The sequence below is a fragment of the Camelus ferus genome, chromosome 21 (genome assembly GCF_009834535.1).
Source record: "Camelus ferus isolate YT-003-E chromosome 21, BCGSAC_Cfer_1.0, whole genome shotgun sequence".
NCBI lineage: Eukaryota > Metazoa > Chordata > Mammalia > Artiodactyla > Camelidae > Camelus > Camelus ferus.
Window position 1 is genome coordinate 16,572,343 of NC_045716.1, and position 17,141 is coordinate 16,589,483.

The following is a 17,141-nucleotide window of genomic DNA, read 5'->3' on the forward strand; positions in this document are numbered from 1 at the left end:
TAAAGAAACAAAGGAATTATTCACAGTACTTTAGCAAAAAAAAAAACCAAAAAACTACTACCATCTTGGACTCTGTACACAAATGAAGTAAGGCTGAATCTGCCCCTGGAGAGCAAAGTCAGAAGTCGAATCAGCAATTATCAATCTCACTGCTAATCTAAATAATTAAAATTCTTAGACATTATCTTTTAAAAACCAGAAGCAGGAGTTTTCCTGGGTTGTCTGAACAGTAGATGAACAAGTTAAGTGCTAAGGAAATTCCAATTTAGGAAAAGCACCTTCATTGGCCTTACTGTTCTAGTAAATGCCTTGTTAGTCTGTTCTGATTTGACGGCGAAGAACTCACATCATCACACAAGAGTCAGAGCAGGGTGAGCCCCGGGAGAGCAGAGTCAGCCATTTTTCCCAGACAGCACCAGCCCGACTTGACACACTCCTGCCGCGAGACAAAAATTGGTGGTTAAAATGAAAACGCAGCAGGGTTTTTCCATATATAAACATTAAAGCAAAAACAGCCTAAGGAGAAATTATGTGTTGACTGTTACCTTCTCCTTTCGAATCAGCAACCGGATCATATGCACGAGGTCTAACCACTTTTCTACTCAGAGAGATTGAATCTTTTAAATATCATTGTCTTGTTTGAATTGAGCAGGAAAATGCACCCAGATTTTTTAAAATGGGCACTGATCACACTCACAGCATGAGGTGGCTTCACACCTTGCGTCTTCCATCAGCCCCGGTGACACAGCGCTGGACTGTGGATGTGGAATCAGATGCCCTTGGCTGTATTAAGTCGGGTGATCAAAGCACAGCCCTGGTGAACCAGGAAACATGAGTTCAATCCCTGTAATGGGACAACTGGATTTTATGCATTTGGGAAAAAAAGACCACAATTAGAGGCACGGTCATGGGGTATTCAAGAATATCAAGATGTAGCTTCATGACAAAAAACTCTACTTCTAAAAAGGGACAGGGCCAACCAAATGGTTCAACAAGAGGTGGAAATATGCAAGATAGCTGTATGAAAGCAAACCTTGCTCATTAAGCCCACTTGTTCAGAAGGGAAAAACTCCAACTCCCTTGTGCTGAGGATGAGTTATCTGTTGTAGCATCTCAAAGAAAAGCAGGTCCCAGTCATTGTTGGCGTATGTGGCTAACTCCCTTTTTATGGCTGTCACCTTTTTCTTTCTTAATGCTTGATTTAGACCCTCACTGGAGGAGGTTCTGCAGTGGCGTGAGTCCCTGGATAAACTCCTGGAGAACAACTGTAAGTCTGAATTATCTCTTGTAAAAATCAAGGGGTGGACAGAGGCAGAACACACCTTTGGGGGTGCCCATGGCCTTCTTCCCCAGTTTTGACACTTGTTCAATTTTGGAAGGATGCCAAGGGAATAAGAAAACCGGGTGTCCTGAGGACCCACGAGTGCAGGTTGTGTTCCCATCTGTTTAGTTTCATGGCTTGGGAGGAAATTTTTCTCTTTATGTTTTTTATTTAATTCAGTTTGAACCAGATTTAAACTAGGACGTGTGATGCTTTCAAAAGAGGGGCAAAGATAAATGAAACTCAGACTTTGAACTCAAAGAATTAACAGCTTCCTGAGAAAGATAGCCATGTAAGCAAACAATTCCAACAATGACAAAACCCCAGAAAGTGAACTTGTCTCTCATAATAGTAAAAATCCTCAACAGCAAGTGAAAAATACTGGGTAAGGACTACCTTGAATGTGAAGCAATGTTTGAGTGGGGTTTTGAATAAAGATTAATTTTAAAGTGGATATGAATGATAATGGAGAAAATCAGCATTTATTGGGTGTCAACTGAAATAAATGCACAGCCTGAAAGTTGAGAGTTATGTTTTATTTGGCGGGAGGACTCGAGCCGGGATGACAGCCTCTCAGATGGCGCTGAGGGACTGCTCAGAGGAGCTAGGATATATAGGAGCTTTACAACAAAGACCAGGTAGTTGGAACATTAGAAGATTACTTGTTAACTAGAGAAAACCAGACATCTCAAGTTAAAGAATTTAGCGCTTTTCTATGTATGGGAGGGAGCAAACATTTGGGCTCATTGAATTCATTCCTTCGACAAGCACCTAGCTATCTAGGGCCAGTATCCTGTCTTTTCTTATTCTGAGTCCCTTCAGGTGCACCATTGTGATTGGCTGCAGAGGCTGGGCTGCAGGCTTGCCTTCAGTGGGGGGTGGCAGCAGTGGCTGATGGCTTGATGGCTTCAGCATTCTTTGTTTACTGATGTTTTGCAGTATTTTTTGTTCACATGAGCTATTATTATGTTCAGTGTCATGTGAGAGCCTTACGCAAGTTATTTAACCCTTCTAACAACCCAGTCAGGTAGGTTCCATTAGTACCCCATTTAACAGATGTGGCCACTGAGGCTCAGGGAGGTTAGATTACTTGCCCAAGTTACTGCAGTAACGTGGTGTGTGAGATTTCACCTCCAGAAAATCTTGACTCTAAAGCCCCTGCTTTGAAACTGGAAACTATGTCATGGTACTTGTCAATGACCCATGTCTCACTCTCTCTCCCCTAGGAGAAAAGATTTGTGCTGATCTGCTTCTCAGTCTTTTCCCTTTCCACCAGTCTCACTTGGGTTTGCCTTACACTCCTTTGATTTTTAAAGTGGTTTTATAGGTGGTTTCATTTTGTTCTTTAGCAGGGCTGTTACTGTATTGTACACAGATGTCAACAGTGACTTCACTCATTAGGGCCAGCTCTGGGATCATAGTGTGGGTCACAACCCAGTGTTTCCACTAGACCAGAGGATCAGGTGGGTTTCCCCCGCTCCCTAGGAATAGGGCGCCTGAAGAGGTGTGTTGAGAGGTTATGCTGAGGCTCTGTGCAGGCTCAGGAAGGAAGAATGTAGGGTTTATCAGGGCTGTGTACCAGGAGCTCTACTGGGCCGTGGAGTGGGCAGGGGAATAGCATGGGGCAAAGAAGACATGTGTGTTCCTCACAGAACAGAGACATTTGGCCCAGAGTAGACCTGACTCTGATCTAAGAGGACGTCCTCAGGAGTAATGGGAATTCAGCAGAGAGCATCTCTGAGGAATGGACCAGTAGAAAATGAGCAGTTAAGGAGGTGAAAGCATCTGGGGAGTGGCGTTAGCGGGTCCTAGGAAAAGCTCCTCCAGAGAATTGTTAAAATCCGGATAAGAGAAAGAACAGCTTTAAACATCTCCCAGGCTGATAGAGTATAAAGCTGTTTTAGGAGTCTTGCTTTAAAGTCCACACATTGATAAAAAGTCTTGAAATAATATCATGGGATTCAATGGGAGCGATGAAGCCAGTCCGCAGGAAATAGACTCAGAGCACTGGAAAGTTGTTTTCCAAGATCATTCCCTGGAAAAGATGACTTGGTAAAAGTTAACATTGTTGAGGGATCCTGGCATGCATCCTCAGGTCATAGGTAACAATGTTTGGGGGGGCGGTTTCTACCTTTTTCAAAGACTCAGAGAGGGTGATTCATAGATAACAATGTTGGGAGGTCTCTACCTTTTTCAAAGTCTCAGAAAGGGTGATTACAGGCCTGACTCACCATGTTGTGGGGAAACGGGGGCTAATGAGAATAAATTGGCCCCGGACTTATTCTGTGAAGTTATTGCTTCCTCCGCCGTCTTAGATGTGATTGTGTGGGAACTGGTAAAACTTCATTCCTGTGTCAATTCCCGGCAGCTAGAAAGTGCCTGGAATTTTTTTTTTTTTTTTTCCATTTCAACAGAGGCTTCCTGACACCCTTTGTTTAAGAAACAATGAAGGCTTTAAGGATGACAGACAGACAGAGGACTCGGTCTTATTTCTTCTTTCAGCATACACCATTGACCACCGTGTCACTGAATTATAACAATTAGTGCTGGAAATATAGTCGGAAATATGGGCAGAGAGCGAGTGGGAAATACACCTGATCTTACCCACGTAAAGATTATCAAATGGCTTTAAAGTAGTTCTTCTAGCTAGGTTTCTAGAGAAAACTGTTTATCATACTTACCATTGCTCCCTGATGTATTTTTAGGTGTTGATCAATTAAAAAAAAAATACTCTTAGGTTAAGGACAGGGAAAGAGGATTAAAATGCAGTGTCTTGTTTGGATCCAGAAATCACTGGTGACCCTAATCCAAGTTGATTATGACTTAGTCATTCTGTTTCTTTAGAACTGAATATAGTTGCAGGGGAATGTGAGGGGCATGAAGACAATAAAAATGTATAGAAGGAAAATTGAAAAAAGGACAATGGTATATTTCTGGTTTAATCATCACATTTTGTGCAAATTGTATGAAATCAATGCATTAGGCAATGACTAATGAATGAAAATCTATAAAAAAAAAAAGAGTAGGGAGAAATATTCAAGGGAAAGGGAAACAGATTGAAATTAGGTCAAAGGAAATGAATTCAGTACACAAATATGTTCTCCAAGTAGAACTAATGAATTGCAGAAATATCTCCTGATGGGGAACAAGTTAGAGGAAAAGTGGGCCCTGATGTACTGGTGACAGTCAATCCAGCTTCTGCCCTGGGAGGCAAATGACACACCATGAATGCCTGTAATTGTGATATTGTCTGTGGAAAACTAGAATTTTCTCTCCTCCTTTAGAAATCTACTTTCCTTAGATAGTAAATGGACATGGATTCTCTCTCAATACATACCCATTTGTTAGAATTGGGGCTAAAATGCATACATATAGTCAGCTTTAAAAGGAAGAAAATATTGGTGGGGGAGGGTATAGCTCAGTGGTAGAGCACATGCTTAACATGCATGAGGTCCTGGTTCCAAACCCCAGTACCTCCATTAAAAAAACAAGGAAGAAAGTATTGAAGATATAGAGTGATTTGTCCTCTGTTCCTCTCCAGTGCCTTTCTAAATCCCAACCTTGTCTTTTACCATTTTGGAGGGTAGAGCTGAAGGGGTAGGAAAGAAAAAAAAAAGGCAGATCCAAGAATCTCATATATATACTCAACATATATAAACTCAATAGGGTTTCAACTCAAGAAAATCAAATATATATATATATACACATATATATATTTGTATATAAATGTATAAAGATATATATATATTTAAATTATAAGCTGAAATATTTTCTACATGAGCTACATTTATCTACTCTTAACACAGAATCACAATAGTTATAATTACGTTAAATTTAATATGTTTTAAAGTCTAATGTATAATTGATAGGCATTGTAACTGCTCTGCATGTGGTAGCTCCATCCGTCCCCTTCCCACTCCTCCTCCAGGTCTCTGACTGTCACTTCCTCATGGAGGCCTTCCCTAAGCCTAACCCAAAGTGAGGTCAGGACCCTGCTGTTACTCTGATACTATATTTCATATGGTTTTATTTTGTTGCATAATTGTGTGTGTGTTTTTCTTCACTTTTCTTCTATATCTCTCCCATAATCTATAAGCTTCATCAGGGCAGGAACCATCTCAATTTTATTTACCATAGTTCCTGGAACATAATATTTTCTTAAAAATCATCTGTAGAAAGAAAAAGAAGACTAAGTAGTTTATACATGATAATCAACATTAAATTATTTATACTGCCAAATCAAGTTTTAAATGTATTTTTTTTCTTTTTTGGTAATTGCTAAGTATCGAGAATGGCAATAGTGTTCACAGTATTCCTTGATGCCATATGCAGATAAACCTTCATCACCCAAACACAGACTTCTTTGGATCTGAATCCCAGCTCTGCCACTTACTATCTGGTTAGGTAACAGCCTCTGACCTTTCTTGTAAAATAAGGTACAGCATCACCTGCCTGTTAAGTTTGTGGTGAGGAGCAAATGAGTTAGCTTTTGTAAAGTTATTACATAAATGGCATGTATAGCAAATAATGCATTACAATGCATTACAAAGTGAGATAGTATTGATAGACATACAGATAGATTGAATGCATTTCCTCCAATACCTTTTTCCCTTGCTAGATGGACTTGCCAGCTTCAAAAGTTTCCTGAAGTCTGAATTCAGTGAGGAAAACCTCGAGTTCTGGCTGGCCTGTGAGGATTACAAGAAGATCAAGTCCCCTGTCAAGATGGCTGAGAAGGCAAAGAAAATTTATGAAGAATTCATCCAGACAGAGGCTCCTAATGAGGTTGGTTCTGGTGGCTAGGTGGGGGAGTGTGGCCAGTGGGGTTCAGCTCAACAACTTCCCAGGAAGGATTTCCATCTGCAGTAAAAGGCAATTTGAGAGTGAGCCACCTTCCTTAAGCACCAACTGAGCGCCAAGGCGGAGCAGCAAGGTCAAGCAGATATGAACTTGCATCCTCTTTAGACCACGTTCTAGCAACATGCGTCTCACTTCAGGAGCATGCAGTTGCAAGCGGGAATGATACTAGTGGTATCATCTTGGATGCATTGCTGAGTCTCTCTGAACTTAGTTTCTTTCTTTGTGAAAATGAGGATACTGAAGACTGTTTTGCAAAGTTGTTGTAAGGAGGAAATTAAACAGTGGATGTGAAAATACACATCTCAGGGTTGGAACTAATTAATGCCTAATGAATGTTCCTACCACTTAATCTTTTCTTTCCTCCTTTTCCCCTTCCCCACTTTTCCCTTTCTCTCCTTTTTTTTTTTTTCTTTTTGGTAAAAACTCTTTTCCCCTCTATTCTCCCTCATCCTTTTGTTTCCCCCAGGCCTTTTTCATTTACAGTCTAGTCAACACTCAACAGGGTTTCTACTCAAGAAAATCAATTATTATAAGATAACAGAGTTATCAGAAGAGAATATGCCATTAATTGACAACACACTTAAGATGTGTATTGATTTCAAAACGGCTTTGTGGTAGATTATCTGCTCTTTGCTATTTGTGAAAATGAATTGAAAAGACTTTTTGTGGAATCCAGAATGGCCTTAGCAAGACCTATTCATCATGTTTTGATCAGGTCACTAATTTCACATTGTACCCCATATTCCAATCTGGACATCAAATATTTCATCAAGACTTGGGGTCAAGCACAGAGGTGATCTGAGCAAAACCCCTAGGTCAGCAGTAATCAGTTTAAGATGACTTGAGAGGGGAAAACCCCCAGTATCCTTTTTCTCTCACAGGTGCTCTATACTTTTGAGATTCCACCATTTGATATTTATTCCTTTGGTTATGGATTACTCATCACTGATCTTTTCTAAAGGGTAAATATGTTTGAATGGATGGACAAATTATATACCTTAATACCAGCAGATGAGTTCTCTCCATGACACAAGAGGTGGAGGTCAGGAGCATGGGAGCATAAACTACAATAGGTAAAGTGGAGGAAGTGAGAGTCCTAGACTGGAACTAGGTTTAGACCTGCCCTGAAAATTATTTTGTAATCCTTTCCAGTTCGCCTCTTCTACTCCTCAGTCTCCCACCCCGTGCCCATATGTTAGCTTTCCTCTACTTCCGATAACATTTGTGCTGGGCCGTTCTTTCTTCTCTCAGTATGGAATCTCAGTTTATGATGTTATCAAGGAGATTAATTTGGTATTAACGTTGGCCCACATTTCTTGACTTCAACTGATTTCCCACTTCTAACCTTCCTTCCTACCAACTTCATTCCTCTTCACAGAATTCTAGGATTTGTTGCAATATCTGCCAATGGTGGAGACCCATCTGGACAATTGCTAGTTGCTCTGAGCTCTAGGAAAACATTGTTCACCAGGTTCCTTATGAAAAGATTGATGGTTATTATGGAAATATGACACATTAAAAATGGAGTTTCAAAATAAATGAAACTTTGGCTGAGTTACTGGAACAAATGAATGGTGGCCCCCGTTATAAGGACCTGTGAGCTTTAAGTAAAATGCCTTGACTTCCAGTCTCTGAGCCGAGCATCAGAGAGAATGTGCTTCTTGTTCCTGGCACTTAACAAGCATTCAGGGAATATCTATGAGATGAATAATTAAAGATGTCCCAATTAAAGACCTTTGTCGATGTGTGACTTTGGGTAAGTTTCTAATTAAACCTCTCTGATTCTTAGCTCCCTTAACTATAATCATCTCACATAGATTCAAAAATTCTCCAAATCTTGTATTTTGAGCCCAAGATTTACTATTTCGTTTTGATGATGAGTAGCAGATTGACCTATGCAACAAGTTTACCCAGGCAAAGAGTAATCTGAATTTTCTTTCTCTGAATATTCACCTCAGCTCTTTAATACCAGGAACTGAAGGAGAGGTACAGTGGTAAAAAAAAATTGGGACTAAGGTTTTAAAAAGAGAAATGATCCTGTGTAGTTCAATAAGTAGATAATTCACATATATTGCAAATTGTCAAGTGCCCATATTTTAAATTAATGAAAAAATAGTTTCTTAGCTCAGCGGTAAACAGATAAGCACGTATCAGAATGATTCGTTAGAAGAGGGCTATGCAAAAAATAAAAATAGTAAGATGAGTAGCTGTTATTTGCTGGCGCATACAGTCTGTTAGAGTTTTAAATATATCACTTAAAAAATAAAATTAATAGAGAATTTTATAATTTTTAGAAATTCAACTATTTTGAGTAAGGTTGCCCACCTAGCTCAGTCTATATTTAAGAAAAGAAAGAAGCACTGCTTTAGTGTGGCTGAGAATACAGAAATATGCATTATAGCCTCAACTCCGTCCCTCACTAGCAGTTTGTAGGCGTGTAACTTAACCTCTTTGGGTCTTGGAGTCTTCACCCGTGAAGGCAGGCATCGGACCACGTCACCTCCGAGGCCATTCCCAGGGCAGCCTCTGTAGTCACCTACCATCCCTGCATAAAACATACAGGTCCCGCTCACCTGTGGAAAACCACGTCATAGCCTCAACTCGCTTCACCGTGGACCTTTGATCACTCACTGCTCTTGTCTGTTCTGGCCTGGTAATCCCATCATGCCTCTGTCCCTGACTCTGTCCTAAAGCTGTGGACAATTCTCTGAGCTCAAATAGCTTTTCTTCAGGAGCAAGTACCTCTAGCAGCCCAGGAGAGAGCTAAAACACTTTCTGATGCTCAAATTCAGAACCACTGGCTGATCTGTATTCTGTTTCTCTTTTACACTCCCTTAAAAGTCATTAAAACATACAACGTGATGTACAGCGATTCCTCACAAATGATCCTCAGGCGAGCCCAGGCAGGCTGTATGCTGCAGAATGCCGGGGGGCCATTCACGTGGACTCTAGCATGAACGATGTCCCTGCAAGTGGCGCAACGTAGTGGCAATGCAGCCAGGACCAATATCTAAGCCACCGCACCTTCCAACACGGCAGTCTCATGGGTAAAAGCCACACTGCTGAGCTTTTGAATCTTCCCTCTACCACTAAAGAGCTTGGGCAAAGCATTTGAATTTCTGTCCCTCAACCGTAAAATGTACATGTCAGTGTCTGTCTTCCAGCGTTGGAAGATAAAGTGAGTTCCTCAGCACAGTTCTCAGCCAGTGTCTGGCACAGATTTAGAACTCAATAAACATTAGCTGCCACTTTTATTATTATTGTGCTGGAACCAGGGTATCCTGGTTTGTTTCAGGAAAAGACCAAGTTGCCTTATTCTACTGGAGCCAGGCAAGAGGTCTTGGACCCCTGGCCAGAATTTCCTTCTCCTTCTTCATTCTCCCCAGGAGGTGTGAAACCAAATGCTGTGGTAGGAAGATTGTGGGATTAGGCATCAGGGTACATGGATTCAGATTCTGCCTCTGCATTCAAATACATTTATTCTCTCTGTGATCTTGAGGAAACCTCTATCTGTCTGCCTATCTATCTATCATCTATCTATCTATCTATCTATCTATCTATCTATCTATCTATCTATCTATCTTTCTATCTATCTATCTTTCCCCTACAAAAGGAAAGACTCATTCTTAAGGTTATTGTGCGGATTAAATGAGGTCTGCCCTGTAGCTGCCTGCTTCTAACACTGAGTCTCTAATACTGGTTGGAGCTTAATCTGAGTCATGCATTTATTGGAACACCAGTTGCCTTACCCCACTGCCTGCAAAATAAAAATGATATGATATTTTTCACTTTCTACCAGTCTCTTCCCCTCATGTGTTCTATTGGTGGGAAATGCCACTTCCATCCTCACTACTCTTCATCAAATCCCACAACCTGGGCTGACTCAGTGACCCTGTTTCCTGGCTCACAGGTGAATATCGATCACTTCACGAAGGACATCACCATGAAGAACCTGGTGGAACCTTCCCCAAGCAGCTTTGATGTGGCCCAGAAAAGAATCTATGCCCTGATGGAAAAGGATTCACTGCCTCGCTTTGTGCGCTCTGAGTTTTATCAGGAGCTCATCAAGTAGCAATTTAATCAGGCTGTGAGAACCATCCTGAGAGTTATTTCTTCCGTAACAACCCTGTATTGTCCAGCAACCCACTTATCTTCCTATAGCAGGCTTGCTCAAAGGTTCTCAAGCAGGGAAAATCCCCGAGAGTGTTGCCTACTCTTTTGCCCACATTGTTTTGGCCTGAATGCCTTCCTTTTCCAGTTTCCTCTTCCTGCCCCCATTCTTAATTAACCTCTACTCTTGTATGCTGTTGTGAAATTCAGTCAGAATGACAGAAAAACTCTACTTAAGGAAATGTAAGACAAGAATATGATATCATTGAATGTGGGTCCGTTTGCTTTAGGTAACGGATCTCCACCTAAATTGGTGTGAAAAAGAATGTGGATGTGCAAAGACCAGTTTCAAGTGAGATTAATTGATCTCACCTGTTGTTTTAATTCTGATCCAGAAGGTCACCCCTCTTATTATCTCTGAACTTCTTTAGTAATAAAAGGTGGCAAGAAAATTATGAGGCAGGCATTATTTCATTCTTTAAGCAAATACATTGTTTAAAATGTTGATCTTCCTCTGAGAGCATCCATGTGCTAACTGAAGATTATAAACAAAAGATACAGCCATGAATATGTTGTATTTTCACAAAATCCATCTGAACACAATCCATATGGCCTCTTTCCCTGTACTTCCCTCATACCCTCCCACCTATAAAGTTATTAAATTCTGTATTAAATCAATGACCTGAGATTGACAGTGGACTACCGTATAAATGTATCTATGACTCTAGTCTATAGGACAAAAATTTCAATTTCCAAAGTATTTTAAATGTCACCTGAGTATAAAATTCCAAAAATTTAAACTCCAATCTTGTAAAATAAAACAGTTGCTGCTCATTGCAGCAGTCTTCCCACCTTAATATCAAGAGGGCTGTACGCTACGATGGGAAAATTTTTGTCAAGCCTAAACTGGTTAGTTCTCCTAGGATCTGTTTGTTTAGTAAATGACAATTATATTCAAACCATCATGTTATCTTTCAAAAAATCAATTTGATTAAATGCAGAGGACTGCTAAGTGACATAAGTACCCTGCATCTTGAAAAATAATGTGATCTTTTAGCAACACCTCACTTCCCTTCCTTTTGGCTCACTGCATTTAGTGAATTGTATTTATAGTCAAAGTGCACGTTTAGACTCCTAACATGCCTTACACACCACCAACTGATAGACCATGATATTTTTTAGTAGGTTTAAACATTTAATTCTGTATTGCATTATTATAAGTCTTGCTAAAATTTTTTTCTAATCTTTAGTAGATTTGGTTAAGTAATGATTTACATAATCTAGTCATAGACTCTAACTCTGTATGAATATAACCAAGGTGAGGATATTGAGTTAATTAAAAAAGTATTTTTCAAAGGATTAATAAAAATCTGAAATGTTCAAGTAGAAGATTACATTTGCTTAGTCTTGTATCTCCTTTTGTTTTTCTTTTTTCATTCGCACATTGCTAGCTTCACATTTGTAGCCCATTTATTCAGTTATTCCTTAAGAATATTGAAAGTAAGCAACCATATTACTGTACTCTTTGAGTAAACACTGTTCGTGTTTGTTGGATTTTCCTCGTTTTTGTTATTTCCAAAGATAACACGCCCTTCCTGAATACTTGCCGTTTCAAATTCCGAAAATGGGTTGGAGTGACTGGGTCTACGGCCAACTCTTGCTGGTATGGTGTGAGTTCATTTATATTTGTTAATATTGCTCACTTCAAAGAAACTCTGTCATCAAGCAGTCGACAGCTAGGCTGGATCAACATTGGGAGCATGAAACAGAAGTTCCCATCATGTCCATATGTGCAGGAGTGACAAGCAACTCACACCTAGAATTCCCGGCACCATCTTCCTCACCATCTGTCTTTGCTGCCCCAGATCAGAATGAAATCACCAGTCCTTTACGTGCTAAGGCAGCTAGAAAATGTAAGAACCGAAGAATTTAGGTGAGTTATTTTTTTTTCTTGAATGACAAAACATTTTTAAGAGAAATTTTGATGTCATTACAATTTCAAATACCTTATTCTTTTTATTTGAAATAGCCAAATGTTTGAAAATACCCAGAGATTTATCTAGAGATCACAGAGTTCACCAAGACAGTCGATGTTTCAAAGACTCAGACTTACCGCATTCACAAATTGACTGCACAACCTTGAGTGGGTAGACTTGTGGGTGGAGGATAAGAAGGACCTTCACCTTTTCATGAGCTGAACCCAGGAAGCAGAGGGCAGGAAGAGCACCAGGAGGGCAGTGTCATGAGGCTGCAAGAAGAAGGAAGGCCTTGCAGTCCACCAGTGATATGTAACATAAGTATGTGTGATTTTAAATTTAAAGCAGTGCACAGACAGGCACATACACATTAGAAACTCTTCTAAATAATAAAATTAAAAGGAATACAAATATCACAGCCTAAAATGTGAAAGCAAAGCAAACGTATGAAAATTGCCCTAGAAAATTCTTTGAAATCTTTTTGAAACTGTTTTTAAACTTAAGGGGGAAGAAAACCACAACTGTGTTACTGGAAGTTTCCATGGTAACACGAATAAAATAACATTGTTTTAAATTTGGGGGAATTAAGAAAACTGGGATGATTGTACCAGGAAAAAAAATGTGTAATGTCTGTTTATCACTCCCTTTGCCTCCTCCCCTTCCTCCCCACTCTCCCTGGAGTAAATTGCCGGGGAAAGTATGGAACTCAATGCAGGAGCCCTGTGGTGCTGCTTTCCTCCCTGTGAAAATGTAACACAGTCCTAAGTGCATCTGGGATGTAGAGAGGTGGTCAATGCGAACAGGAGTATATGTGTCTCATTCTTGAGAGAAACCTAAGATTAAGCAGGCCAGGGGATGGCCATAACCTGACTTTTTCTGCCTGGGTTTGATGTAGTTTGTGGTTAGCGTCAGATTAGGATCTAAACTGGACCAGAACAAAGAGACAGACTATTGAGTCTAGAGTAAATTAGGAGGCTGTGTTCATGTTTATCTGCTAAAGCAGTGCTTGTTCGTGTGAACAACCCCCAACACACACACACACACACACACACACAATTTTCTTTCTCCCAGATAAACACCTTCTGAAATGCAGAAGTAACTGAGGCATTTCCGTAGCTTTGCTTTCAAATCAACAGACTCAAATGCATGAAAGTATTTTGTGCGCTGCTCCCCGTATCACCTTGTGGACTCTTAATTCTCTGCTGTATAAATTATGCTTTAAGCAGACTTCAGTTTCTAGTACATAAAGAGAAGAACTTGATAAAGAAATTGTTTTTATTTTTATCCTCTGCAAAGTCATGGAATTTGCTCGGTTGACGTGTTCTCTTTACACATTCCCTTTCGATAGAGCGAAGTTATTCTTTCTCAAAGAATAATAGATGTCCAGAAGTTTCGACAAAAACTTGTCAGGCTATCTGTCCCATCACAAATTTGAAAATTTGAGATTCATTTCAAAGGCGATTTATATTTCAGGGAAATGATTTTTACCCCTGAAATCATTCCTTCTAGCAGGCCATTTACTTTGTTTCCTGGTAATTTAGCAGGTTTGGAGAAAAAGGACCATGAGAAAAGAAGGGGGGAAAGAAGGGAAGGGAAGTGGTGAGGAAGTTAAGTGCTCAGGCCTATGAAGTGTGTCCATTCACTAGGAAATGTCTAAGAGCAGCTCCACTTAATTGAAAATCACGTTGCTTCTTGCTGTCATCATCAAGATTTGCAGGAATGCATTTCTTGATTATCAATGCAGCTAGATGTGAAACCTCATTTTAAAATCCTAAGGAGTCTTGATTAGATAAAAGAACAAATATAGAGGGTTTACTTTCCCTGGTCAGCTTGCATTCCACAGAGCAGAGCATGGAGAACTCAGTTTCTAACATCTAAGCATCCAAACCCAAGGGCCAGGCAACTCTCTGTAGCTTCTGGACGTGACATCTTAATGCATATTGGCATATCCTGTCCAAATTGTCATTAGAACTTTCTGGTTTTCTAGTCTCTCCATTCTATGAGAAGAGTGTGTGTTTAATATTTGCTTGTGACAAGGCTCTTTGGTTAATAATTTAGAACTGCTATTTCTGTTAAATATATTTTCACCCAAATAGGTCATGTGGCTGACCAAAGCAATAATCCAAAGAAAGGCTTTCCCTCTCAGCATCTTCGTGCTGTAAAAATCAACTGTTCTGCGTGAGGAGACATTCTTAGCTTTGAATGGAAACTTGTAGCAAAGAGTGAAGGGCAAAAAAGAAACAAAAACTTGGGAATATTTTCCTCACCTCACAATTTAACAATAATCTTCTGACCTTTTTTATTAGTTGAGAAGCTACAAATCCAACTCAACATTCATATTCAGTTTAATAAGTCTCTTGTTTTCTCACCTGAGATATTTTTCCTTTCTGCCTCACACCTATACCTCCATTTCTCTTCTCCATCTGCATGAGGATACATTTAAAATAGTTGAGTCTAATCACAGTTATGTAATAATGAATACAGTTTAAAATATTTAATTTCATAGCTAGGAAAATGTCTAAACTAAGCCATAACAAAGTAACAGGAAGATCTGAAAATTTTTCTGATGGAGAGAAGTAATCTGGATAATTGCTGCCAAAAGTAATTTCATATGATATAGTATTAGATTTGGGGGGGGACTAAATTTTTTTTAAATGCTACAGCTTGCAACTCATCTTCAGGAGATCAGCTCAGAGAAAGGAGTGGAAATGGAAGGTTGGGCAATCCATTTGTCAGCATGTACCCTGTATGGTTTTCATTTAGGAACAACTTTGTTTATCTTCTGATTTTGTATCCAATACGTTGTATGCTATGTAACTCATACTTCTTGATAAAGCACCGAATATGTATCTGTAATCACAAGCACGTATATTATATTAAACATATATCTAGATAACAACCTCCTATGAGTCCTTCTTGACTCCTGGACATTCTTGACATGAAATTCTTTCTTAAGACGCTTCTGAGGAAGAAGACTTTGCTCAGTCCTTGGCAGCCACGCCTCATGGCCAGACTTCCGGGTCTCTTTGTCAACGAGGTCACACTTCCAAAATACTCCCACCTTTGGAGAATGCTGAGTATAAGGCAGACAGGCACAGGTAGGCGTGCCCTCCCACAGGTGACTTTGGAAGTCTTAGTTATGTTTTGAAGAAGCAGTGCCATGTGATCCACGGGAAGGACCTGCTGTGACATGTGAGAAATAGGTGCCTGCCTCAGATTGCGCTGTTAAAAAGCCCAGAGCCTCTTGGCTTCCGGGTAGAATTCTTGGAAAACATCACAGACACTGAAAGAGGAATTGGAACCCAGGGGCTTTACTGAATGGGATGAATGGAGAGTGATGTTCCCTTATTTCTTTTAACTGAATATTTACCGTGACTGCTTTTTAATTTAGCAGTGAATGTCATAATGTCCGTCTACTGGAGTTTCACTAACGATTCTACTGACAATGGGAAGAGAGGTTGTTATGGAATCAGGTCTGTTTGCCCAGCAGGCAGCAAATCAAAAGCTGAGATGCCAAGGTTTTGTGGCCGAAAAAGAGTTTATTCACAAGGCGGCCAGGCATTGAGATGGGAGAACAAGCTTCAGATCCACCTCCCTGAAGGTGAGGGCGTTGGGACATTTATGGGATAAGCAGAGTGATCTCAGTCATGGGGGAAGGTGGTCAGAGGTAGGGAGAAGGTGAGGGGACCCGTGTTCCATGCAGATACACGTTGCTTACCTGCTTCTGCATGTTCCATATGGAGGCGCTTAGTATGATCTGAGGGTGCAGTTTTCCAGCCCTCTGACCTCAGAAGGCCATTCACGGACAGCTGCTCAAGCCCAGCTTAGGGTCAGTCAGCATTATCTGACTCACACTGGGCGACAAGTGACCCCAAATTCCTGTAAGACAACTGGGCTACGTGAAGCTGGAAAGGTATGCAATGAAAGAGAAAGAACAAAAGAAAAGAAAGAAAGAAAGAAAGAAAGAAAGGAAAAAAATAACTCAAGTGGGCTTAATCAGTAAAGGCAGTTTACAAGCAGAGGGGTTTTAATAAGCTGGTCCCCTTTCATTGTGCAAGCCAAGAAAAGCTCAAGAATTCCTGTTTTCCATCAGCTTCTGTTGAGTCTATGGGGCATGGTTTCAAAGTGATGAGAAGAACCTCAGTCCAGAACATGTCAGAGCTGGGATAGACAGTACAAATGCTCTCGTGTGCCCAGGATGAAGCCCAGTCCTCCTCTCTCTGCAAAGATTCTGTTCCTCTGAGACACCAGCAGCTGGCTGTGGGGGTGGGGGACAAAAACACCTGAAGCTCTGACAGCAAAAGAAGCATCGACTTGCCTGGCCTGTCAGATCAGCTGAATTGCCCTGGGTGATCAGGTCGGTAACACATGTCACACACAGAAAACCACTCTGCCATCCTCAGAAATCATTCTTCTCCATCTCTATTCTAAAGATGAGGAAACTGAGGCCCATTGAGCTGAAATGGCTTGTCCAAAGTTATACATCTGGATAAGGGCATACTCCTTACAGATGACCTGATTCCCAGTCCGTTTATTTCTTTGGAACAATATTCGAGTTATGCCTCATTCACATAACTATAACAGTAGGTGTTCTTAAAGTTGATATCAAAGAACTGTAAGATACCAGAGAAATGGTAGGGTAGGGCTGAGGGGGCAGGGAACTCTACTTCTCAAAAGTATATTCCTCTCCACTATCTCTATAATAATCTTCCCAATTAGATATCCTTTACATTTAACAAGCTACTCCTTTAGAAGTAAAATATCCTGTTAGAAATTATTAGCTATTCATATTTTAATGTGCCTAAATCCAATAGGATGACGCACATTGCTTAATTCTTAAAACTTTTCTGAAGACAGCAGGAGGGAGAGGATGT

At 40.3% G+C, this 17,141-nt stretch overlaps 1 protein-coding gene across 1 annotated transcript in view; it reads left to right on the top strand.

Moving 5' to 3' along the window:
* Positions 1 to 15,166, top strand: part of RGS5 (regulator of G protein signaling 5) — a 43,505-nt gene extending 28,339 nt beyond the window's left edge. Inside the window, exons 3-5 of the mRNA XM_032463843.1 lie at positions 1,206 to 1,267; positions 5,940 to 6,106; positions 10,092 to 15,166. Of these exons, the coding sequence (XP_032319734.1) occupies positions 1,206 to 1,267; positions 5,940 to 6,106; positions 10,092 to 10,253 (391 nt within the window). The 3' untranslated portion in view covers positions 10,254 to 15,166. The remainder of the gene's footprint in view (positions 1 to 1,205; positions 1,268 to 5,939; positions 6,107 to 10,091) is intronic.
* The last annotated feature ends 1,975 nt before the right edge of the window (positions 15,167 to 17,141 follow it).